Source organism: Agelaius phoeniceus, chromosome 2 (genome assembly GCF_051311805.1).
Source record: "Agelaius phoeniceus isolate bAgePho1 chromosome 2, bAgePho1.hap1, whole genome shotgun sequence".
In the NCBI taxonomy this organism is placed as follows: Eukaryota; Metazoa; Chordata; class Aves; order Passeriformes; family Icteridae; genus Agelaius; species Agelaius phoeniceus.
In genome coordinates this window covers 117620610-117646490 of record NC_135266.1, presented here as the reverse complement: position 1 = coordinate 117646490, position 25881 = coordinate 117620610, and the positions used below count along the sequence as shown (strand labels likewise).

Below are 25881 nucleotides of genomic sequence, written 5' to 3'. Positions count from 1 at the left end.
ATGGAAACTCAGGCTCAGCTCTGCCAGGGTGCCACACAGATCCTGCTGGGCTCCCTGGCATCTGCAGCTGGATTAACCCCAGCCCAAACCCAGCTGCTGGCAGATCAGCCTTGGATTAAAATGGGTTTGTCCCCAGAGGAAGGGGGACATGGGTCTCTGAGTTTTTTCCAACCAAATGATTTTGTGATTCTACAATTACTGCACAACCTCCTTCGGAAGGAGGGTCACCTGTCAGGGACAAGCAGCGGCAGGACCCTGCTCATTTCCAAGCACAGCAAGAAGCAGGGAGTCTCACTGTCAGAATCTGTTTTTATTCTGTTTGAACCTCGGCCTTCGCCCTGCAGTTCAAGTCCCGGTTGCTGTTAGAACAAACACTGTTATTTGTACACATTAGCCGGCGTATTTCAGGTTTGTGACAATTGTTTCACGAGCAGGGTTTACTCTGTTTCCAGCAACGGAAGCCACAACATGACAGACGCCTGCACGTCATTCCACTTGCACGTTCCACACATGCACGCCAGGGTGGGTGCCTGCCTGTGTCTCTGTGTGACACGGGGAGCAGAGCAGAGCCCGCAGCCAGCCGGAGCTCCGCTGGCCAGGGGGAACACAAAGCACGAGGATTTACAGCGTGGCTGAGGGAGGTGCAGCGACGGCCAGGCTGTGAGAGCTCCCCAGCGATCCTGCACAGCCCAGCCCGGCTCTCCGTGTGCACAGTGAGGAGCTGGCTGGGGTGCACGGTGCTGTTAGCAGCGCATGGGGCGGGTGGCACACAGGGATCAGCCCAGCTCCACACTGGTGACATCCCACAGGGCTCCACCATGGACAGAGGGCGGCCTCCATCTCGTGTGCTTCCCCTCGGCCGTGGGACGAGCTCCTTGCCGGACAACGGGGGGACAGGCCAGGGCTGTGCTGCCCTGGCAGCATTGCTAAAGGCTTGTTTTCTGAGAGTCTTTAAGGCTTGGATCTCCCCCTTTGCTTTCGCTGAGAAAATGCAGAGAAAGAAGCGCTTGTTCAAGCTACACTTTGTGACTGCTGTGCACTGCATGTACAATAGCATTGGAAGAGAAATACTGACAATAGACAACAGCGTCATACAATCAATCAATCAATCAATCAATCACCTGGCACGATCCCTTTTGGCACTTTTCCTTCATCTGTCTCATCTGGCTGACTCCAAACGCAGACCTTCCTGCACGGCTTTTCCCGGGCAGAGAGCTCCAGAGGGTCAGAAAGGAACTGTCTGGGAGCTGGTGCATCTTTGGCAGACACAGTCCTCCTGTCAGGGAGCCAGCCCCAGCCCCTCCGGAGGAGACACTTTGGGAGGACACTCCCACGCCCGTGCTGCCCCACAGCCAGCCAGGAATGCCTTCATCCCGGAGGGAAGGCAGCTGAGGGTTGCAGAGGACTTGCAGAGGAGCGTGAATAAATACTTGGTTTAATCTTGTGTGCTGCATCCACCGTTCAGCAGGAAGTATCTTCCTTCTCAGCTGGCATGATTTCTGGCAAAGGTGACCTTTACAGGGGAAAGGCTGGGTGCTCCTGCTCTTTTGAGTGTAATTATTTACAATTTTTGTTGTTTTTTGCAAGCTTACACAGACTTGGAGAGTGTTAAATTAATAAAACATTCATCCTGGCTTGGCATGGCCGCAACCCTTCCAGGACAGGACTGTGATTGCACATCCAAAGGTCTCCTTGAACGCAGATGCCATGGCCTGTGTGTGATGCCTGGGGAGCTGGGATCTCTGTTTTGGGAGCACGAGGGGTCCCATGAAGCTTTTTATGGCTGGGGACAAGCTCCAGCCCAGGCACTGCCTCCTACACTTCTGCCCAGCTTGGATTTGGGATCAGGAAATTAACGCACAAACCCCTAAACATTTATAAAATCTTTTCAAAAGAAGGTATTTAAGACACTGGCATAGTGCATTGGGCTGTGAAATCTGTTTTAAGAGGGGGAAGAAAAGATACATTCAGCGTGTAAGTCTGTTTTTTTGTGGTGTAAGCAGCCCAGGCCCAGCTGAACCCCCAGGAACACCACGAGAAAAAAGGACACCGTTTAGGGATGTCTGGGGCTCCAGGGAGGAGCCGCAGAAAAGGGGGCCTGCAAAAAGAATTCTACATCGGGATGCACCTGGGAAGTGCATATTGCAGCTCAAAATGTTGGGAGAACCAGCGTGGATCCCAAGTTAAAGCTGCAGCTTTCCCTCCTGAGCTCCCAGGGCAGACCCAGGCCATCACTACTTCTCTCTGTGCTGCTCTTCCAGGCCCAGCCAAGGCTCTAATTCCTTAATTTCCTTCTAACTGACAGCTGGACAGGGGAGCAGGTTTTGGTTTGGGCCCAAAGCAGCACCTGCCAGGCTGTGGTGCAGGAGAGGAAGGCAGAGCAGACCAGGTGCCACCAGCCTCAGGTACAGCCTGAACCATCCAGTGGTTTGTGTGGCAAGGAGATGCAGAGAAAGAGATATATATTATGGAATCATTGCTATAAGATCTCTCAAAACAAAAGTGTCGATCTGTTGAAATATAGTATTTAAAATATATAAATTTTACCCAATAAAATATAAGATTTCTTTTTTCTTTTTTTTTTTTTCTGTTTTGTTTTTTTTTTTTAATCCAGTTCAATTAGGGGAAAAAAAAAGCCTGCCAGGGTCCTTGCAGTGAAAAAGAAAACCAGTTCCCGTTTTCTTTTTGACTGTTGAAGATGGAGGGAGGAAATGGGGCAATGCAGTTAGACCAGATCTGTCTATTCATGTGCACTGGCTGCCCTCCCTTCACAGGATCCACAGGGAAGTTTGTCCCTGCACTGTCCTCACCCCAAGGACAGCCCTGCCACCTGGCACACAGGACAGGTAAAGCCACAACCCCTGCCCCAGACAAGATCCCCACGGGCCTCCAGGGTCCCCATGAATATTCTGCAAGGCAGCTGCCACGGAAGGCTGAATTGGAAGGGTACTTTTGGAGCTAAGTTACTGGAAATAATCCATGAAATTTATCCATGGAAGAGGGTTAGAAACGCTCGGAGGGTGGCCTGCCACATGTGGGCAGAGAACACACGCTCCACCAGGCCCAGGCTCTGAGCCAGCTCTGCTCCAGGCAGCTTCATGCCTGGAAGTCTGTAGTGCATCACCCACCTGAGCTTTCTTAGTGGTTTGAGCCTGAAGCCAGGAAGCTGGAGCAGGGGCAGGTTTTTCAGTAAAATCCTTATTTCAGGTCTTTCTTTTCACTGCATTTGGCTTTCTGCTTCAAGAAAGTGACGAATGATCTGTACTGCTGCTGCAGACAGTGAGATACATTCATGTGGAAGTACTACAGGGGGGCTCTGTTTAGGACTCCCCAGGAGAAACACAGAGCATGGATAAGAGGCTGACCCCACAACCAGATGCAGCCTGAAGGAGAAAATGGGGCAGGCAGAGAGGAGAAGACTCTCAGATAATTTCTATGAGCAGAGCTCAGATTTCTCTTGGGATGGTCCTCATACCCCACAGTCACACCCCTCCTACCTGGAGATCCCAGGTGTGCCTGCCTGCCTGCCTGTGGAGGCCTTGCAGTGTATTCACGGGGATCACAGACAATTCCTTCAGACCAATGGACCTGAGGACTTTTTTTCTCATTCTCTCTCTCTTTTTTTTTTTTTTTTAATCTGAAAGGACGCTGGCTTCTCTCTGAACTGGACCCAGAAATGTCTTACCACCAAAACGAAAAAACAACTGCGTGGGTGAAGTAGGGCAAAAAATAGTTTTCCTCTAAGATAATGTGATAATCCTCACTGTCCCCTAGAAAGGCAGCATGGCCCAGCGGTGCTACTTGGCCCCCAGCGTGCTCTTGGAGCGCAGCAGGTACCGATCCACGCGCACCCTGCGCCTCTCCACCGTCCTGTTCTCGCTGTCGAAAATGCGCTGCAGCTGCAGGGCCAGCCTCCTGTCCTCCTCCTCCTGCTGGAGCTTCTGCTCCACGTCCCGAGCCTCGGGGGGCAGCCCCGCCTCCCCCGGGGCCGCGTGCCTCAGTCTCTTGACGGAGCCGTTGTGCTCCAGGTGCTTCGTTTTGCAGCGTCTCTTGCGGCCGCGGCGCAGCAGCGGCGCCTGCTCCCCGAGGAGGCTCTGCACAGAGCTGCAGGTGCTGTTCTGCACGTTGATCAGCTCGCTGTTGTTCAGGTACTTCAGCTGCTTCTTCCCCGCGGGCTTGATGGGCACTCCCAGCGCGCTGCTGTCGGGCAGCGATGCGCCGATGCCCATGAGTCTCCTGCTCAGCACTTTGGGGCCCAGGCTGAGGCAGGATTTGTCCATGAATGTGTTCACTTTTAGGTCGGGGACCTCAGCCACCCGTGTGTTTAGGGAGGTCACGTTCGATCTCGCATCTGGTTCAGCAGCGCCGTCATCAGTGGCTAAGGCCCGTGAACCCCTGTTCTTCTCACTCCCCCTTCCCAGCCTCACTTCACTGACAGAAGGGAGGAAATCCAGCTCGGGGCGAGGCTCTCCTGCTGTGTCAGGTGGAAGGTGATCCTCCTGCGCTTGTGGCTGCTCTTTAGTGCAACTGCCGGGGTTGGTGATGTCAGGAACCACGACGTCTTCCCCGGGCTCCGAAGCCAAGGACGTGAGGGTTGCTTTAGAGAGAGTCTTTTTGATCTGACGCTCCTGAAATATCTGCTCCCATTTCTTCAGTATCCTAGGGCTGGCCTCATAGGTGGTCGGCTTCTGCAGGCTGCGGTTCAGGTTCCTGGGGGTGGACTTGATGATGAGGGGGCTCAGCACTCTGCCGTCGGGCAGCCTCTTCGGGGGCGTGCACGGGGAGCAGACGATGGGCTTGAAGTGGTTGAGCTCCTCGGAGATGCTGTCGTTGCTCTCGGGGCTGATGGAGCGCTCGGGGCGGTGCAGGGCGGACAGGGAGGAGGCGGCGCTGAGCAGCAGGCGCCGCTCGGCGCTCAGCTCCGGCGCCGACAGGCAGCGGTGGTTCTGCGCGCACGACAGCACGCCCAGCAGCGGCGCGGCCCCGGGCAGCACCTGCAGGGGGAGAGGAACAGCACACCCGTGCTTACAAACAAGCTCTGGGGCTGCTGGCAGGGAGGTAAGACCAGCACTGGCAGGGAAAAGAAACAACGGGAAGGAAGGGTTCCACTGATTGGGGAATGGAAAATGATACTTGCTTTTACAAATAAACTTTGGGTTTGCTGATGAATGAAAGCAAGGACCTCTTGCACCAGGACCTCTTGCATGTGGCTCAGGTTTTTCTCTGTAAAGAGTTTTGTTATTTTGCCTTCTATTAAAACTTTTTGTTTCCAACACGACCACAAAAGCCATCCTGCTGATTTTATGCCTTCTAAGGTAGCTGAGCTATCTTGGGTGTGAAGTAGATCCCCAAGAGCTTATGAGACCTGGCTCAAGGAGACCCCTATGTCAGTCCAGTAGAATCAGGGTGTCCAATCTATTTCAGTCTGAGAGCTGCTCCTGCCACAAGTAACAGCCCCTCTGATGGCAAAACCATACAGCCACAGGATGGTTTGGGTGAGGAGTGACTTTAAAGGCCATCTCATTCCACCCCCTTCCACGGGCAGGGAATAGTTCTCCACTAGTTTCCACTAGACCAGATTCCTACAAGCCATGTCCAACCCGGCCTTGAAACGTGTTTTCTCTTTACCTGGATAATTCTGCCCACTTAGTGGTGTTAGGCTGCACTAGATGACCTTAAGGGTCTCTTCCAACCTGGATGATGATTCTGTGAAGACAAGGAGAAGCCAAGAAGCACGGCACCACCCTGGCTGAAGGAAACCACGCTCCTCAAGGGAAATGATCTCCAAATTATTTTTTGCTCCCTTCCAAGCTGTGGGAGAGAAAGAGCAAGGACTGGGCCCAGGTATAAGAGGCATCTGGATGTGGCCCTTGGGGATGTGGGTTAGGGGAGATTGTGGTGGTGCTGTGGTGACTTGATGGCCCTGAAGGTCTCCTTGAACCTGAATGATTCTCTGATTAAGAGCAACATTTCTTGTCATCTCTCACACAGTCCCTGAATGCTGCTACACTTGGGCTTAATCCTGGCCCAACTAAATCAGAGAGGTAACAACACACGCAACTGCAAATTGTCTTCTTCTTAGCACTGAAATATTTTTATCCAGCAGCTACTGTGTACAGTAACAGCTTTTCCATGCTTAGTCTGAGAGAAGGTGTTTTCCTACTCACTCATTTTGAGGTCAAAATAAGTTTTTTGAATACCCTGTACTGGAAATCTAATTGGTCACATCCATACAGCATCCTCTTGAAAAAGAAGACCGTCCTTGGAGGGAAGGTAAGTCATGGATGTTCACTTTGGGCTCAGTCCAGCTCCCAGCAGCTCAGGTGGGAGACTGCACAGGCTTCTGCTCCTCATGGGGCCTCCTCTGGATCTGAACCCCCTCCTTCTCCATCAGGGATGAAACTGATCCCAGTAAGGAGGGGTGTCAGCACAAGGAGGGGGAACATCCTAGCAAGAGCAGCTGGGTGGCTGCCCCATCCTTAGCAGCGTCCAAGGCCAGGCTGGATGGGGCTTGGAGCACCCTGGGATAGTGAAAGGTGTCCCTGCCCAGGGCAGGGGGTTGGATGAGCTTTAAGTTCCCTTCCAACCCAAACCACCCTATGATCCTATGAGGACCAGGCCTTTTTATCTTCTATAGTATGGAAGTGCCAATGTACCCTGATGCCAGGAAAGCAATGAGCTTTGCTCTGCTTAAACAGCTTTGAAGAGAAAGGGAGAGAGGATTATTTTCCTAAACTTCAAAAAGATTTTTCTTTACCTGGCTGGGGAGTCAGCCTTGAAAAGAAAATGAATCACAAAACAAAAGCCTGATGAGAACCCTTTCAAATTCCAATTAGCCTCCAACGCTACACAAGAACCCTGACACCTGTCTGCTTTTCTGTTTAGTAACTCCTAACCCAGCAGGTTTTATTGGGAGCCACAAGGAGGTGATTGGCCCCAGGGCGATAACAGGGCCACAAAGCCCATATTTGATATCTCCAGATTACTGGTGCTGTGTAACCTCAGATAAGAACGTTTACACACAGGAACCTGTTTCCACACGCTGCCTGTACCTTTGCTTTGGTGGCTGGGGCTGATCTCTGCCTGCTCTTGGATCTCTCCTGAATGGTGTCGTTGCAGCTCCGGCTCCTCTCCACCTTGGAGGTTAAATTCCTGAAAAGCAGATGGATGAGAACAGGAACCTTGGGAACAAGCAGCTCACCAGCCCTGGCAGCTGCTCCCTGTGGGAGAGGCACCAGCCTTGGCAGCACCTGGCTGGCAGAGGCACCTCCCCTGCCCTCGGGACAAAGGGAACCAGGGATCCTGGATTTGCAGCAGAGCCCTGCTCTGCATGAAACCCAGCAGGGTTTCATGGACAGCTCTGCCCAGGGCCCATGATGAACTGAGGCCAGAGCTGAGGAGGAAGCTGGGAAACCCCTCTGCTTCCCACCTGGAAACTGCTTATTCAGCTGCTTCCACTGTGTCAGGCAACAGCCTCGCAGGGAGTTTGGGGCTGATGCCATCCCTTCATATCTGTGCTGCAGAAGGGAACCAGCACTCCTGAGCTCCCCCCACAGAATTCTGATTTCTGACTAATGGTTTAAATCTACAGGCAATGATTTTTCTCCTTCATGGGATGAACATTAACTTCCTTAACTTCCAGGTAGGAAGCAATCAGACAGACACCACATTCTACCAATGAGTCTGCTCTAAAATTCCAGGGGAAAAAAATGTCACTTATTTTAGATTGGAACCACCATTTGAATTAGAGCATGTCAGGTGCGTTTAAAACAAGTCAGAAGAACATCTTTAAAGGACACTAAAGAAAGTCTCAGCCTCTTACCCTGACAGGAAAGCAAAGGAGTAAGCACTGGTCTTGGAAACAAAAGCTGAGCGGTGTGTTTGCTTTCCCTGGAATGGCTCTTCGTTCTCGGAATCCGAGAGACGCTCAGGAAACTGAAGTCAATCAAGGAACAGTTAGCTGACATGCACAACAGAGAGAATAACTTGGAAAATAAAGCTCTTGCTTGCAAAAGTGTTAAAGATCCCCAAACCCCCCATTTCTGGTTATACTGAGAAGACATAAGGCATAAAAAATACAAAAATAAGCACGTAGCTCCTATACATAGCTGTTGGTCATCCAATAAAGGTAATTTATTAATCAAGAAGATGTGGGAAAATTCTTACAATAGGGGTTACTGCAGGGTGTTGGTCACTCAGCCCCCATGGGTCAGCCTATCAAATGGAAATTTTAAGAGCATTTCCTGCAGAACCTCCCAAATGAAATGGGAAATAGGCAGAAGTCAGCATGAAGAACGTGCTGAACTTCAGCTGCACAACTTCACTGCAGAAGATTCATGGAGAAATACTCATGGAAATGCATGCAAGCCTACAGACCAAGGATATCCCCAAGGCTGTGGGCATCTGCTGTGTCAGGAAGAGTCAACCAGCAGAGGGTAAAAAGAGGGACAGAAACCTCTAGAAGGACATCTGCAGTCATAACAGACCTTAGAAGACAGCTCTCATTAACAAGGACCTTAAGAATCTGCCAGCTCACAGCCTTAATAAACTATAAAACTCAATAAAGGAATCCTGGAAAGCCAAAGAATGAAACTTTTGACCTGTGGGCAGGAAGGAGAAACATGAGCTCACTTACACAGTCTTGGTTCCCTTTCAGCACCACAGATTCTTCTTTTTTCTGCTGTTCCTCCATTTTTCTTTTCCCTACATCAATGTCATCTAGGATGAACTTGTGAATCAGATCCTCAGATGTCTTTTCTTCTTGTATTTTCTCTTCTCTCAGCTGGAAATAAGGACAAGAGAGGTAGGGTAGTTATAATTTGATGACATACACTTACAGACTGGAAAGACCAACAGTTTGGTCCCATCATTTAATTTTGTGCCTTCATTTCTCCACTCCAGCGTAGAGCCACTGCCTCTCTCTCACAATAATATGAAGATTGGTTGGCTTCTATACCACATTTGTGTTTCATACACAAGTGTCATGGATTTTATGTTCTTTGCAAAACAACAAAGGCACCGTGAGGCCCAGGGCTGGACAAAGCCTTCTCTGTCACTGTATTTTCTAAAACAGAGAGACAAAAGCTTTTCTCTACTTGTAGGTGATCACACTACATAGAAAAATGTGCAACACCAGTTTCAAGCAAGGTGTGATATTCCAGTTTTAGCCTCCCAATGGCCTGACACACAGCACACACAATTTGGCAGACACACAAGCAGCAGCATCTAAAATAAAAGGTGAGATGCAGCAATCCCCACGCTGAAAGCTGCAGGAGAGATGAAATCCCATTGTTTCTGCAGTGTGTTGGGTGGATGGAGGGGATCCAGAGAGGCCACCTTTCCCCTGACAGCTGACCCCAGGCTCAAAGCTTGAGTTCAGCTTCCAACAGGGAATGCCAGGATCTGGGACTCAAGGTCCATGGACTCTGATGGGCTGCCTGTCCTGGTGCACTATTCTGCTCACCTAAGGAACCAAACTCCCCTTTTCTGCCAGGCTGGTTTATTTTTGCAGACTTGCTGTCACAAAACCAACAAGACCCCTTTTCTCCCCCTTTCCACTACCTTTTCCTGAGGAAGAGGCTTGGCACCATCTGATGGTCCCTGCCTGTGGAGGTTCTCCCTCCATCCCCAGCCATTCTCCCAGCTTGTGCCTTGTCTCTTCCTCAGCTTAGACACAGCCCAGGAATAGTCTACATCAACCTGTACACAGAACAGACCCTCCCTCCTTCCTCCATCCACCCAGAACTTAGCCACACCTCTGACTGACACCTCTTTGTCCTGCTCATGACCCACAGCACCCGGCACCCATATCCCTGGGCTTTTCCTCATACTTGGGCATAGGCATCTCAGGTGCTTAGGAAGCTCCCCTAACTCAAAAAGGCAGCAACAACTTCTTCCAAAAATATTTGGTGTTTTTCTTCCCTGTTGGAGGAAGGGAAAATCTCAGCAGTATGGACATAAGGGTGAGAAAGAAAACAGAGTTCACGAGGCATTACAGGAAAAGCACACTGTGATTTTCAAACTGGCAAAGACCCAAATCCTACTGAAACCAAGCCCCCAGAGATGAGGAAGAGAGAAACAAGGAGGAAAACAAGGAGGAAAAAAGGCAGAAACCAGGAAAAGCTCCACTGTTTGGCTGATTGTGGGTGTTCAGCAAATATTTTCAAGGACTGGTTTGACTCCTTGCTCGGAGTTGTTTTAAGATGTATCTTTAAATTCCTCATCTATTAATAATCTCAAGCAATAACTACAACAGTGTCTGACTAACATAGATTGTGACCACATGATGCAGACATGATGAATAGTCTGCTCTAAGGCAACAGTATTTCTGCCTTTTTGGAAGCATCTGAAAAACAAATTCACACCAAGATTTATCATAAAGATTTATGTATTTTTTTGGGCTGGCTGAAATACCACCCAGCACTCGTGTCCCTCCTATATTTCTCATGTGGAAGAAAGTTATATGGAAAAATTCACTTTTCTGGCTAAATTATAAAATCAAAAGACACAAGAATATGTAACAACACACAGGAATATTTAAGGATTTTGGGGGAATCCATGGCACAACCTGAGCTCTGCTGACAATGAAGTCAAAAAGGAAACAACAGGATCCTAATCCTAATTAAGAGAATACAAAAAACAATTTAGGTCCAGAATTAAGGCTGCAAGCAAAATCAAACTCTAATGATAAAATCTGTACTAATTTCAAAAGTAATAATTTGAGGTAGCCTTAATGTAAATTGTCTCCCAGAGAACTTCCTTCCAGACATGGCAATGCTGTGCTGGGACAGGAGGACCAGAAACTGAAACAAAGTAGTGTGAAACATGTACCCTGGAGAAGGACCTCATGTTATTGAGCAGCATCTCTGAAATACTGGATGCAGCACCAACAGCTGCTGTAGACAGCACAGTTAATCAGAAAATGCATTTCAGTCCTTTTGGATACTGCAGCTGCAGGAGGGGGAAACATGAACAAGCAATGGATAATTGTTCACTCAGAAGCACCACTCCTGACACTACCATTAATTCCAAAAGTCGGGCAAACTCACGTTTGGTATCTTCTCTTTCCTGTCCAGGTCTGCTGGCTCCCGGAGCCTGCTCCTCTGCCCTGGCTCTGGGAGGCTGCATGTCAGCACATGCCTCAGGTGGGAGTTTCCCTCCCACTCTGTGTGTGCTCACAAGCAACAGACTTGCTTGTGATAGAGGGAAAGACAGCTGGACAGCATGAGTTAGGGTTTGAGTGCACAGAAACGACAGCCTCCTCTGGGAAAACAAAAAATGCAAGAGCGCCGAGGGCACGAAATAGGAAAACCCATTCTTGCTGTCCTGCACAGACAGCAAAGATCTAGCTCATTCTGAAAGGCAGCTGGGAAAATTAAGCTATGAGATAGTCCATGTTAAATAAAATCTCTCCAGTTCATAATGATGGTACCACTTTGTTTTCAACTGCAAAAAGGGTGGAAGCGGGTCAAGAGTTCAGACAGATGAAACAACTCACATGTGGGAGATGTAAAAAGGTTTGGAAATGCTCCTGTCCCTTCCTCAGGAGGAAAGCCCAAGTTATCCCCATTGCACAGGCAGGGAAGCTGGAATGAAACCCTGTGTCCTGAGACAGGGAAGGAAACCGAATCCTATCCAAGCTTAGGTTCTCCAACCTGAGTCCTCCCTGATTCAGAAGTTCAGAGATACCAAGAAACTCCTGATAAGCAGCAACAGTGACAATTTTCAGACCAGCTTCCCTACAACTTCCCTGACAGGAGGGTAGAGCCAGGTGAGAGTCAGTCTCTCACCCCAGGTAACAAGTGAGGGCTTTTCCCTTGTTTAGATGATTCTGTGATTCTATTCTGATTCTGTGAACAAGGAAACAGTGTGACTGCATCATCAGACAAAGCTCACTGCCATTTCCTTTGAGGTGGCGACTCACAGAGCCTCCTCCCACATGGCTCTTTCAGCTGAGCTTCACAAAAACCGAGTTTAAGCTGGCAGGGGGAAGAAACCCATCTCCCATCTGGCAGGGGGCAAGAAGAGGAAGGCAGCAGGCTGAAGGAGAACAAGACAAAAACATGCCCAAATACTGGAAACATGGTCAAGTATTTTCTGACTGGGAGGGAAGGGAGCAGGGCTGCACTGGGCTGCACATGGTATCTTTTTGCAGACAAGGCTGTTTTAAAAGACATTTTATTCTTGGCTATAAAAAAACCCAGAAAGCTCTAGTTTGGAATAGTTTGCTTTTAAGGAGAAGGATGTTTGAGGAGAAGGAGATGCCTTAGGCTGCAGGAGCCTTTATGGAATTACATCCACAACCAAACAGTCACTCCAAAGAAGGTACACGTCCATGTTCTGGAAGGCAGGCTAAGACAGCAAAATTTGGCTTCCACATGCTCAATTACAGCCATTTCCTGAACTGGCTGAACAGTGTAAAGAGAATAAATGAGCATTGTTAAAGAACAGGAAAAAAGAGCCCTTCAGGTTTCCCTACAGGTAGGATGGCATTCCTGCAGGAAATCCAAGTTGTTCTGGAAGAAAAACCACAATTACCCAAAATACTGACCTTCCTCAGCTGGCTTTCATATTCTTCTCGGAGCTCTCCTGTTTTGCTTAATTTAATGGGTGCTCTGAATATAAAGTCTGGAAAGAAAAGGGGAAAAAAAAGGAATTATGTTTTAGTACAGGATAACTGGTGCTGGCCATTATTTCCCAAAAAGGGTGAGATCTCCAGAGGCTGCACAAGAGCTTCTGCAGCACTTTTTTCAACCCCAGATGTTTATATTCTGCCACTGCTATCACAGCTCTGTTTAACATACAGAAACATCAGGAGGAGATGGCCCAGCAATCCCACTTTGCACTTCCCGAGTTTCCTGTGAGATTCTCAAGAGTCCTTGACAAGCAGTTAAGCAATCAGGGAGCACTGGGAGGATGTAAACACGGGGCTGTGGAACAGCCCGGGGATGTCACAGGGAATCTGAGTCCTGGGAATAAACCCAGGCTCCAGGCACAGGGAATCTGAGTGCTGGGAATAAACCCAGGCTCCAGGCACAGGGAATCTGAGTGCTGGGAATAAACCCAGGCTCCAGGCACAGGGAATCTGAGTGCCAGGAGCAAAGCCAGGCTTCAGGCACAGGGAATCTGAGTGCTGGGAATAAACCCAGGCTTCAGGCACAGGGAATCTGAGTGCCAGGAGCAAAGCCAGGATCCAGGCACAGGGAATCTGAGTGCTGGGAATAAACCCAGGATCCAGGCACAGGGAATCTGAGTGCCAGGAGCAAAGCCAGGATCCAGGCACAGGGAATCTGAGTGCTGGGAATAAACCCAGGATCCAGGCACAGGGAATCTGAGTGCCAGGAGCAAAGCCAGGCTTTAGGCACAGGGAATCTGAGTGCTGGGAATAAACCCAGGCTTCAGGCACAGGGAATCTGAGTGCTGGGAATAAACCCAGGCTTCAGGCACAGGGAATCTGAGTGCCAGGAGTAAAGGCAGGCATCAGGTGCCTGCTGCAGGCCCAGAATGCCTCCTCCACACCCCCTGCAGCTCCTGCACTGCTGTCCCAGAGGAAGCACAGCCTTTCTCCTGCTTGCAGGGCGCTCCCCAGATCAGGGGTCTGAGGGCAGGATGCTCTGTCTGGCACGAGTTCCTGTCCTGCTCCCACTTCCTCCCCTTCCCCTGGGCAAGTCAGAATCCAAAAGCACGCTGGCACAGGGTTACAGTCAGCTTCCATCCCTGGAGTCTCTTACTCCCAAAGGAGTCCCTTGCTTGTTTCAGCCTCAAAGTTCCCTCCCACTTCCGTGCAGTGCAAGTCTGGGCAAGCTGCACTTCAGCTGGAGGAGCCTGGAGGCAAAGGGAACGAGCAGAACAAAACAACAACCCCTGGACAGCCATCCTGGCTCAACCCATGTCAGTATTCCAGGCAGGGTGCAGCACAGCTCATCATCCCAACGTGCTGCTCTCAGGATGGAGCAGGTTTGGGCAAGGAGGAAACATCAGGGGTACTTCCTTTCCCCACCCTGCTAAAATTAAAGGATATCAACCAGCAGCTCCAACACGTTTTCACAGAATCCCAAGATTATTTAGGCTGGGAAAGACGTCTGAGGCCATTGAGTCCAATCTGTGCCCAGTCCCACCTTGTCACCCAGCCCAGTGTCCCATCCAAAGTTGTTCTCTGGACACCTCCAGGGATGGGACTGCAGCACCTCCCTGGGCAATGCCTCATCCCCCTTTCAGTGGGGAAATTCCTCCTGCTTCCCAAAGTGACCATCCCTGTCCCTGTTCCCTGGGAGCAGGGCCCAAAACCCCCTCCCTGGCTGTCCCCTCCTGTCAGGGACCTGTGCAGAGCCACTGCGTCCCCCTGAGCCTCCTTTTCTGCAGCTGAGCCCCCCTCACAGAGCTCCCCTTGGTTCTATCTGCCTCCAAATGACAGGTACAAATGGCAGGGTGGGTGAACCAATAATCCCACGTCAGCAAACAGGTCATAAGGCCTTTTTTCTCATTAGAACAGCTGCTATTTCCTCATACTCACACGCCTGCACGAGCCAGGCCTGTTCCTAAAGGACAACATCCCAATTTGTCCCTACACATGTGATAAAAATCCCAGGTGATGCTGGTGCTGGGGAGGCCAGGCTGCATTCCTTGCTCCTGCTCCTGCTCCCAGCCACGCTGGAAACCTTCCACCAGCTTCCCAAGATGTTTTTTTCAATTGTGGCCTTGAGCAGTTCCAGTTCTTTGTGAACTTTATCAGGCTGAAATTGCCACGGAGACAGTGCCAGGGGCAGCAGCAATCTGTAACTCGCCTGCAGCAAGCTTCAATTACTCCTCCATGTTTAAGGCTTGTCTCCAGAAGCTAAAAAAGTGGAGATTTCCCCTCCAGGGCACAAGCTAACCCGAGGGGAACACGCAGCAGGAAAGATGAGACACGTCAATGCTCTCATTTCTCACTTGGGTTCAGCAAGCTGAGGAAATTTCAAACAATGGAATAACATTCATGTCTAAGTTGTGGTGGTTGAGCTAAAGGGATCCAACATCAGGTGGAGGCAACTTTATCAACAGTATCTTTATGCACCAACTTGTATATTTTACAGATGGGTCAAAGAGAGATGAGCCCCCAAATTTCCAACTCTGTACAGAAGAGATGAAAACAAAAGTGTGTGCAATGATGTACATCTATCTGCATTCCACAGAAATCCAGAATGGGTCAGGCTGGCAGGGACTACTGGGGGTCACCTAGTGCCACCTTCCTGCTAGGACAACAGCAAAGCAGGCAAAACCACGGAAGAAAAGGCTTTTTACTTGATTTCTCAGCAAATCTCCTGCTTGCCCTTCCTCTCGAGTGACCTGTGGGTCAGCAGAAGTGGTTCCTGGATGAAGCTGACTCTGAAGGGCTGCTGGGATGCTCCTTCCCAGCCTGGGGACAGCACTGAAACAGTCGTGGTGGCAAATCAAACCTGGCGTCCTGCTTTTTCATGCTGGCAGTCAAGAGTTGCATCCTATTGTGCTCAGTCTTGGAAAAAACAACTGATTTCTGCACAATTTGAGAGGACAAAAGATTTTCTAATTATTTAACACTGGTTTTCTTTATAAGAGGCATCTGACTTGCAGCCTCCATCCCCTTGAGTGAGTCCATCTTTCCACACCAGCTTGGAAGTGTGTCTTACACACACACCATCCCTGTGGAGCCACACTCCTGACCGGCACATTTCACATTTCCTGGCAAAAGACTCAGAAACCTCCATCTGGTGGATTCAGCAGCACGGGCTGACTGAGAGTAAAGCTGAACTCGATTCAGAGCCCTCTGGCTCCCTGTCTGTCCTTCAGAAGCTCCTGGCTCCTGCCAAAGCGATGCCATCGGGCGGGTGCCAGCTGTGCCCCAGCAGCAGCCGGTCCCCCTCGCCCCCAGCTCCCATGGAAACTTTCAGCTGGCTCTGCAGCTTCCATTGCCCTCCGGGTTTTCACTACTTTTCCTTTCAACTCCTGCAGCTGAGGATGAAATCTTAAATGTTTTCAGAACACAAAACAAGAAGCTAGGAATTTTCTGACCCTGGCACAGGTGTAAGCACGACTCAACTGGAAATTTATTTTCGAGGAGTTAATGATCCACTGCCATGCCTCTCACACTGACCACTGGGGCTAGCTCTGGGTCTGGCCTTAATCACTCTCTTCATTAGATTAAAAATAATTCAGGTACTGTGGAGTGCTGGAGAGAGGACAGCGAGGAAAGAGACGGAGGTGCAAGCCCTCTGACAGCCCCAGAGCACAGTTACTGCCCGCAGAGAGGCACCCTACCCTATCTTCCTAGGAAATCCTTAATTTAACTCATCCCACCAGCAATACAGCACTGTGACAAGGAGGAAAAAAGAGACAGGGTCAGTTTTAATCAGTTCAAACAAATCACTGCTTTTCCTGAGACAGGGAAAGGCTTCTTTGGGATTGCCACTTCCAAACTTGTAGCACTGTGGTCTTGAGACAAAAAAACAACCAGTGACAGGCTGCAGAAGAACAGAAACAACAGGAACTCAAGGAATCACCAGGAAATGCTCAAGAAGCAGACTGGTTTGGTCCAGCGGGGAAAGGGGAAAACCACTGCCAAAAAAGGACTGGGAGGAAGGAGGGGGAAGTCATTTCTCAAGTCTGGCAAAAACACAGCACCCCTCCTGCACGGGCTCAGCCAGTGACTGCTGGGCACTGCTACTGGGCACAGGAGAAACAGGAGAAATCTGACTCTCTGAAAGGGCAATGTACTCATTCCCCCACAAACCAGGCTGAGCACCTAGCTGCAAACATCTCCTGTTCCTTCCCCTTGGCCAGCCGGATCCTCAAACAGCCTCCAAGCCTCCCATCTGCTGCTCCTCTCTGCCTTCCAAGAACCCCACCAAGCAACTGTTTCAGTACCAGAAACCTCACTGGGCAGGGCACTGCAGCCAGCCCTGCAGCTTTGGCTCTCACTCATGGCATCTCCAAGTTCCATGGGGCGCCTTCCCAGGCACTCCATGGAACCTGGGGATGCCCTGGGGATGCCCAGAGAGGACGTGGGACCCATGGGGCACCTGCATCCTCCTGGGGAATCAGGTGCCCAGCAGCTCTCAAGGGGCAAGCCCAGCCCAGGCCAAGACACAACACAGGCAGTGCGAGTGTGCCCCTGCTGATTTCTGTCCAGTTCTGTGACAAGGACTGGGACTTTACACCTGTTTGACCACCTAGGGCAGAATCCCCAGCCTCAGGCAGGGTCTGAGGGCTCCTTCAGCCCACTGCTATGGGAGAATCCCAAAGGGAATAACAAAAACTGGGACATGAAACCATGATTAATGAGCCTCTTTACACTGGAATAACCAAGGTATGTCAAGTGGTCATACCGAGTAGTTTCAAAGATTTTGCACTTTTTAAGTGATTTAATTAAGTACCTGAGCTTAATCAGTGTTTGATAACAGCATCACATAATAACTGAGGTTGCAAAGACCTCTGGAGACCCAGCCAGGTCTCCAGAGGAACAGGCTGCCCAGGTCCATGTCCAACTGGGATTTGACTGACTCTGAGGATGGAAACTCCACAAACACCCCGAGCAACTCGTGCCAGTGCTTGGTAACCTTCACAGTAAAAGGTGTTTTTCTCATGGCCACTGTTTCAGTTTGTGTCCTTTGCCTTCTGTGCTGGCCCTGGGCACCAGTGGGATGAGCTGGGCTTTGCTGCCCCCTCTCAAGGGCCTACAGACACTGATAAACAGATAGATAAATATATACATTACACGTCCATTGATAAGGCCATGGTGACTGGGACGGGTTTGTGAGGCTGGGGAGAAAGCAAATGTCAGCCATCCCTTCAGGCAGGGTAAGGAGCAGGAACGACAGGGTCAGCCCTGCCTTGGTTCCTGGGAAGCAGCTATCCCTGGAAACCCCTTCTGAACAAGGACAAGGTGTTTGGGAGGCAGGCTGCTGGCTCAGTGGATGAGCACAGAGCAGCAGACATAGGGACTGGAGAGATCACCTCATTCCACACCTTGCCATGGGCTTTCCACTGTCCCAGGCTGCTCCAAATGCCATCCAACCTGGCCTTGGACACTTCCAGGGATCCAGGGGCAGCCACAGCTTCTCTGGGCACCTTTACAGGGAAGAACTTCATCCCAATATCCCATCTAAACCCGGTGAGAGGCCATTCCCCTTTGTCCCACACACATCTCCCACAGCTCAGGACAAGTGGAGACTTAAAACCAATTCTGCTTTGAGAAGCCCAGCTCAGACAGTGCCCAGGCACTCCTGCAGCAAGGCTGGGCACTCTCACCCAAGGAGTGCATTTAAGCATGACTGACACCACGGCCCTGGAGCAGAGACTGACTGGGGCAGTTCCCACTGCCCCTGCTCCCCCTGCACAGCCCATCTGCTCATGGATTCAGCAAATCCTTCCTAAATCTCTTCCAGGTTAGTGGGCTTGGTTCAAACCACCAATTTGAGCTGTTTAAGCTCATCCTGCCAACTCTTCCCACAGCCAATTAGAGGGTGCTGACACAAGCAGGGAGCGGGAGACCAGAAACACGCTCGGAAAGGAACGGGCTGGGCTAAAAGGATGTTTATCTGTAGCTTAAATCCTCGTTTGCTCTAAAGGGCTGCCCTCAGCCCTGCTGAAGTGGGCACTGCTGCAACACCTCTCCAACCAACAGATCCCAGGGCACCCCGAGTTCTGACAGCAGCAGGCTGGGCATCTCCAGCAATGCCACTGCCTCAGATGATAATTTATTTTGAAGGGAACACAGGGAGCAGTTTTCTAGGAGTTGAGAAGACATCTGGCTTTGGAGGCAGAGAGGAAACATGCAACTAAAAGCCGTGAACACAGGCATGATGGACTTTTTCTATGTCAACAAGCGACAAGGACTTCCCATGGTGCAAAATCCTTCCTGCCTTGATGCAGCACAAACCTGCCCAACTCCTGGCAGCACCGCTGGAACCGTTCGCTTTTGGGCCGAGATCATCACAAAACCACCCGAGGAAGTGGGGGAACATCCCCGCAGCCGGCACCCCCTCCATGGGATGATGCTCTCCATCCCCCCTGGGGCACCTCCCGATGCCCCGGGCAGGGTGGCTCAGCGCCGGTGCCCCTGTCCCCGCCCGGTCCCGCACGGCTCGGGCTGAGCCCGCGCCAACTCATCGCACCCCGGGCACAGGCCCCGCCCCCGGGCATAGGCCCCGCCCCATCCCCGCCGATTCCCGGCACGTCCCGCGGTGGACCCGCCCCCCGGGCTGAGCTCATCGCACCTCCCGCCCTCCGTGGTCCCGCCCCCCGGGCTGAGCCCCCGCGAACTCACCGCGGCTCCGCGCGCGGCAGCCACGCCCCCAGGCCACGCCCCCGCCCCCGCGCCCCCCCCGCCCCTCCCGGTGCAGGATGGGGGGGGCGCAGGTGCCACCGCCGCCGCCGCCGCCTCAGCCGCACCTTGCTCCGGCGGCCGCTGCTCCCCGCCCGCTGCTCCGGCCGCCGTGGTGGCTGCGGGCTCGGCCTGCTGCCGCCGGGCCCGTGTGGAGAGGCGGCTGCGGCACAGCGGGCAGCAGAGGCCCGGGCCCTGCAGGCAGCGCTGGAAGCAGGCGAGGCAGAGCGAGTGGCGGCAGGGCGGCGTCACCGCCTCCACCAGCGCCTGCCGGCACACCGGGCACTCGGCCACCGACAGCACCACCGCCTCCTGCTCCTCCTGGGCCGCGGGCCGGCCCCGCCGCCGCCGCCCCCGCACCGCGGCCCGGCCGCCGGCACCCGCCGCCGCCGCCGCCATCTTCCCACACTTTGAAGGGCCGCGGCGGCCACGCCCACCCCACATAATTCATGAGGGGGCGCCCCCCGCGGCGCATAGTAATGAGCGCGCGCCGGCCACGCCCGCTCATGAATATTCATCGGCGCGGCGGACGGCAGCGCCCCCTGCGCGGTCCCGGTCGGGACGGGGCGGGCTGGGCACCCGGTTGTTGGGATAATTCATGGAATCACAGATGGGTTGGGATGGAAAGACCCTAAAGCCCACCCAGTGCCATGGCAGGAACGCCTCCCACTGTCCTAGGCTGCTCCAAGCCCCAGTGTCCAACCTGGCCTTGGGCACTGCCAGGGATGCAGGGCCAGCCACACCTGCTCTGGGCACCCTGTGCCAGGACTTTTCCATCCTCACGGGGAACAATCCCTAACTCCCAATATCCCACCCATCCCTGCCCTCTGGCAGTGGGAGCCATTCCCTGTGTGCTGTCCCTCCATGCCTTGTCCCCAGCCCCTCTGCAGCTCCCCTGGAGCCCCTTCAGGCCCTGCAAGGGCTCTGAGGTGTCCCCAGGTGAACACCCCAGCTCTGCCAGCTGTGACTGTAGCGGGTGGCTGGTCCCTCTGTCCTTATCCCGGCCCATGTGCCCTTTGTTCACTCTTCCCTCCGCTGTCCAGCTGCGGAGGGGGTGACAGAGCAGCTTTGGTGGGTACCCCGCGTCCAGCCAGAGTTAAACCACCATGGATGGTGACTCAGAGCGACCAGAGGAGGCAGAGCCTCTGCACCAGTTGCTATGGAAATCTCTTCTGCTTCTCGTCTCTTTACTGGGGCACCAAAGCAATCTGTCTTCTCATCATATTTTAGCACCCTCTCTGATGGAGCCTCTCAGCTACGTTGGGTTGGCAGAAGGGAAAACGTGGCTGCAGAGGCAGAGGGGAAGCCCTACACCTCTGAGCCCCCCTGAGCAGGCTCCTCTCTCCTTGGCTGGAGAGAGGAAGGGGCGATCCATGCCCAGGAAACAGCCTCTGCACCAGTGCCAGGAGCTTGCTGGGGGATATCATTAACTTTCCATCTCACCCACACGTCTATCTTTAGTTGTCTCTGGCTGTTGAATGACTAAAAGGATACCAGCATGTGGATCCCTGCTGTTGTGGGCTCCATCAAGTGCCAGCTGACAAAAAAGTTGCTTCTCGTGAAACAAAAAGCTCGTGCTGGCTTTACTGAGATGAGTTATGGCAGCGGTTTGGGACTGGCCCATGTCCAGCAGTCTGTGTGTCTGTCCCGTAGACGCTGCTGCTGCTGCTGCTGGCCACAGTCAGAGGCAGTGTGTGCTATTCCTGAGTTCCCAACAGAGCTGCTGCTCCCAGGATCAGCCTGGACCAGGAGCTGGGCACTGGGGAGCCCTCAGGAAAGGACAGAGAACGTGGGACCAGGGGACACCTCCCCACCAAGGCCACCTGCAGGACAAGGAGCTGTGCAGGGCTCTGCAGAGTCCCAGGCTCTGGGATTTGGGAAGGGATCTCTGCCAGCTGCGCTCCCAAATTGCTCCTGCACATCCAGCCTTGGTTTCTGTGTCTCCAGCGTGTCCTCCGACCCAAACCCCCTCGAGGGGCAGCGGTTTTACACGGCCAGAGGGCAGGGTTAAACGGAACACTGGGAAGGAATATTTGACAATAAGAGCCATAAAGAGATGGCCCAGGGTGCCCAGGGGAGCTGTGGCTGCCCCTGGATCCCTGGAAGGGTCCCAGGCCAGGCTGGACAGGACCTGGAACACCTGGGCCAGTGGAGGTGTCCCTGCCACGGCAGGGGTGGCACTGGTGGGGCCCTGAGGTCCCTTCAGCCCGAACCCCTCCGTGGCTCTGCAGCTCGGGATGTGCCGAGCTCGGGGCTGGCCTGCAGAGGGAATCCTAAGCCCGTGCAAGGCTCCAGCCTCAAACCCTGCCGTCCCCAGCCAAGAGCTCAGCCTTGCCCAGCCTGCTGGGAGCGTTTCCCTGCTGCTCACCTCTCCCGAGGAGCTGGCAGGGCTCTGGCACCGCCATTTCTCTTGCCCACCTTCCATGGGGTGCAGGTGGGACAGGTCACGGTGCACACACACTGTGCTCTCCCATTTTCCCTCTCTGTCCTTCCCCCTTGCTTTATCCAGCCTTTCTCCCCCCTGCCTCTTGCTTGGTTGCTGATCTCTGTCCCTGAAGGAGGATCTCCTACCACTGTCCTCTTCTCTGTGCCAGTGGTTTGCACAGATTACAGATATTTATTTGGGTTTGTGCTTGGAAACATGCTCAGACTCTGAAAAAGGGACCAGGTTTCCCATTCCAGTTGGACCGGGTGCTTCCATCAGTAAATTACCTTCTTAAGCCTCACCAGTCAGTGGCTTAAACCTTAAACCCTGCCAAAGGTGTGGCTCTAGAGCTGCTCGGAGCCCACCAGCTCCCAGGCACGGGGGAGTGTCACACATTGGAAGGGACTCCTTGGGAAACCCTCTGATGAGCATCCCCAAGCACAGCCACCTTCAGGAAACCTCCCTGAGGAGCTGTCACCAGCACTGGTCACCCAGAGGATGGGAGCAGGGAATCCTGGGCTGGACTGGCTTGGAAGGGACATCAAACTCACCTTATGCCTTGAGGTAGGCAGGGACACCTCCCACTGTCCCAGGCTGCTCCAAGCCCATCCAGCCTGGCCTTGGACATTCCAGGGATCCAGGGCCAGCCACAGCTGCTCTGGGCACCCTCACTGGGAACAATTCCTTCTCCATATCCCACTAATCCTCTAGTTTTTGAATCCCCAGGTGAGGAGAGGAAACCCATGAGGCTTCAGGCTTAGGATGGGACTTGTGTGAAGGTGTGGCACAAGGAAAATGTGGGCTTTGCTCGATTTAGCTCTACCCTGTGGAATATGGCAGAGAAAATAACTCAATTTAAAGCCCATCTGACACAGCTTGGACTTGTGGCAGCCTGATGTGGGATGCAGTGACTCCTCCCCAAATGCAGGCCAGAGATAAAGGACATGGTCACAGTGGAGGAAGACTGTGGAATTGGAGCAGGAATCCCTCCTGTGCTTCAGGCAGCCCCCTCTGCCCTCCTGCTGCCCACAGCTCCCTCCTGGCTGTCATGGTTTGCCTCAGGGTCTCTCTCATGCCACAGCTCGTGGCTCCAAATACCACCAGATTCTGTTTTCATTCTCATTTAAAAAAAAAAAAAAGAGAATTGTCTTGTCCTCTTGACTGCCCATAGAACATGAAGTGAGTTTGACCTGAAGACCCAGGAACCAGAAGACAAACAGAGCACAGCCATGTGTTATTATTTGCAGGCCAGTGCCATGGATTTTGGAGCCTGGTTCATGATCACAGATGGATTGGTGTTGGCAGTGTTGAGCTGTCAGACAGATTCCTCCACAGATGAAGATAAAGAGCCTTGGTTTTGCCAAGGGGTGAATGTATTCTTTATGAGACCCAACAGAGATGTAACACAGCACCTTGCTCCTGACAAGGCTGGCCTTTATTTCCTGGGTCTGCACTTGGGACCTGCCTGAACTTTGCCATAAGTTTTAGCCCTGATGTGGGGCCAGGATCTACAGTCCTGAATTCAGCTGCTGCTGTTGCTGCAGAGCCACAAAATAACTCCATTGACTTGGACTTTGTGTCCCCTTTTTTCTCAGCACTTTCATAACTTGCCCACAGCCCTGTGCTACAAATGGGCTTTTCAAGCCAGCCCTGTGCAAGGGAAGAGCTGGGACAGGAGGTCCCAGCCTTTCCTGGTGGGAGCTGGAGGGAGCCTGCTGTTCACCCAAACCCCTCTAAACATCTCCATCCGGGCATGAGGGGAAAACAGAGGGGCATTGCTACAAAAGACTTGCAGAGAGCTGGGAATGAGTGGAGCAATGAAAAAGGGCAAGTGGCTTTAGGTGCTGATAATTTTAATCTCTGGGTCCAACAGCAGCAGCAGCACCTGGAGCTGCTGGAGAGAGCCCAGAGGAGGCTCCAGGGCTGCTCCAGGGCTGGAGCCAGGCTGGGAGAGCTGGGGGTGCTCACCTGGAGAGGAGAAGGCTCCAGGGAGAGCTCAGAGCCCTTGCAGGGCCTGAAGGGGCTCCAGGAGAGCTGCAGAGGGACTGGGGACAAGGCATGGAGGGACAGCACACAGGGAATGGCTCCCACTGCCAGAGGGCAGGCATGGACATAGGCAAGAAATTCTTCCTTGTGAGAAGAATTCCCATTTGTGGCTGGCCCTGGAATGGGACAGCACAGCTTGTGCTCTCTGGTGCCAGCTGATGTGCAGAGTGTCCCTGGATTCTGGGCTCCTGTATGCCAGGAATTCCTGGTCCTTCAGCAGAATCCCCTGGCCATTCCCAGGGGAGGGCAGTGAAATGGTGGTTGGAGCTAGTCAAGAACAGATTGTGGCCCTCCCTGCAATGCCTCAGCCCTGTCTCCTGCTCTGCACACTGGGCTGTGCTCTCAGAGGGTCACAGGCATCCCTGGGGGCAGAGTCAGGGTGGGCTGAAGATTCACCTGCTTTCACCAATGGCTTTCAGTGATTCCCATTTTCTCCCCAGAATATATGTCCAGCCCACGTGGGCACAGAAATGGGTCTTGATTTCTTTTGCTTGCAGCTTAAAGAGAAAATAACAAAGCTGGTGATTTAGAGGGATATTAAAAGTTCTCTTATTCCAAAGATTTCCCTCGCATGCAGCTCCAGGAACAGGCACCTACAAGCATGGGGCATGTGCTGGCGCCTGGGGTAGAGTGAGACAAAATCAGGAGATGGATGGAAAGAAGAGGTTTTTTTTCTGCAGAAACTGCCCTTGGAATGGGCCTAGTGGTTGGTGTGACCAGGATAAGGGCTCTGGGCACAGAGTGGGATGGCAGCAGGCACAGGTATCTCACAGCCTGGAAAGCCCAATCCTGAGCTTGGATTAGAGAACAAAATGAACAATTTGGCTGATGGAGGAGATCTCCTGTCACCAGAGGGATCTCAGGTGATGACAGCTCCTTCCTGGTGCTGTGAGAAAGCTGAAGGAGATAATGGGAAGAGAGAGACCTGGTGTTGCAGATATGTAGGTGTTTGCAAAGAAGAAACCCAGGAACCTTGCAAGGTGTGGGAGCTCCATCCAAGCCTTCCCAGTGGTGGAAGGTGTTTATTATTAAATCCTGGATTTCATGTGCTGATGAAGTGTCTTGCTCTGAGCACCCTGCAAGGTGTGAGGGTGGAACAGGAGGAATGGGTGGAAAACCACACAAAATCTGGTCTGGGGAAGCGGCAGAAATTCACCTTCATAACAAACTGGTGACCCTGGCTTATTCTGGAAGTGGCCTGGCTGAGGGGACACAGCTGCTGAAGGAGCATCCAGTGCTGCTGAAGGAGCATCCAGTGCTGCTGAAGGAGCATCCAGTGCTGCTGAGGGAGCATCCAGTGCTGCTGAAGGAGCATCCATGCTGCCCAGCTTCTCCAGGAGGCTCTGGAGAGCAGAGAGCTGAGCCCACAGACAGGCAGAGAAGGGCTGCCAGCCCGAGCTGGGCCACTGTGTGCAGGACCTGGGGAGCAGCAGGAACAGGAGCAGCGTTGTGTGGAGGCCAGGTGGCTTCTCCAGGGATGACAGCATGAGCAGTGCTGTTCCAAGAGATGGTGTTTCATGCCCATCCTGCGGAGATGGATGGCAGCAGGCTGGGAGCACTGCTGGGGTGCTGGGAGGAGGGTCTGGGGCCGGGGGTTCCTGAAGGCAGGGGCTGCACTGGGCATTTAAAGAGCTTTATGGAGCTGAGGGATTGCCCAGTGTCCAGGTGGTGTTGGACAGGGAGAAGGGGCACAGCCGGGGCTCTTTTGGGGAGGTGATTGGCCCCAGTTATGATGTACCCCATTAACGATATGCCCCATTAATGATGTACCCCATTAACGATGTACCCCATTAACAATGTACCCTATTAATGATGTACCCCATTAACGATGTACCCCATTAACAATGTACCCTATTAATGACGTACCCCATCAATGATCTACCCAACAATGATGTACCCCATCAATGACGTACCCCATCAATGACGTACCCCGTTAATGACGTACCCCATTAACGAGGTATCCCATTAATGATGTACCCCATCAATGATGTGCCCCATTAACGATGTACCCCATTAATGATATACCCCATTAATGACGTACCCCATTAACGAGGTACCCCATTAATGATGTACC

General features: G+C 52.4%; 1 protein-coding gene and 1 long non-coding RNA gene across 2 annotated transcripts in view; one reads left to right on the top strand and one right to left on the bottom strand.

Moving 5' to 3' along the window:
- Nucleotides 1-25881, top strand: part of LOC129117577 (uncharacterized) — a 444593-nt gene that overhangs the window by 88307 nt on the left and 330405 nt on the right. The window lies entirely within an intron of this gene.
- On the bottom strand, nucleotides 292-19781 carry RNF169 (ring finger protein 169). The gene is made up of 6 exons (XM_054654797.2): nucleotides 19405-19781; nucleotides 12551-12627; nucleotides 8636-8782; nucleotides 7823-7935; nucleotides 7053-7152; nucleotides 292-4994 (listed from the first exon to the last, which is right to left on the bottom strand). The coding sequence occupies exons 1-6, from the start codon at nucleotides 19778-19780 to the stop codon at nucleotides 3798-3800; spliced, it is 2010 nt and encodes a 669-aa protein (XP_054510772.2). The 5' UTR covers nucleotide 19781; the 3' UTR covers nucleotides 292-3797.

Bases quoted from the DNA above. Each gene is read 5' to 3' on its own strand.
- RNF169 (XM_054654797.2), bottom strand. From the start codon at position 19,780: ATGTGGGGTGGGCGTGGCCGCCGCGGCCCTTCAAAGTGTGGGAAGATG. The intron at 12,628-19,404 runs GTGCGGCTGAGG...TTTTCTTTCCAG, and splicing joins GCAGCGGCCGCCGGAGCAAG to ACTTTATATTCAGAGCACCC. The intron at 7,936-8,635 runs GTAAGTGAGCTC...GATTGACTTCAG, and splicing joins TGAAAGGGAACCAAGACTGT to TTTCCTGAGCGTCTCTCGGA.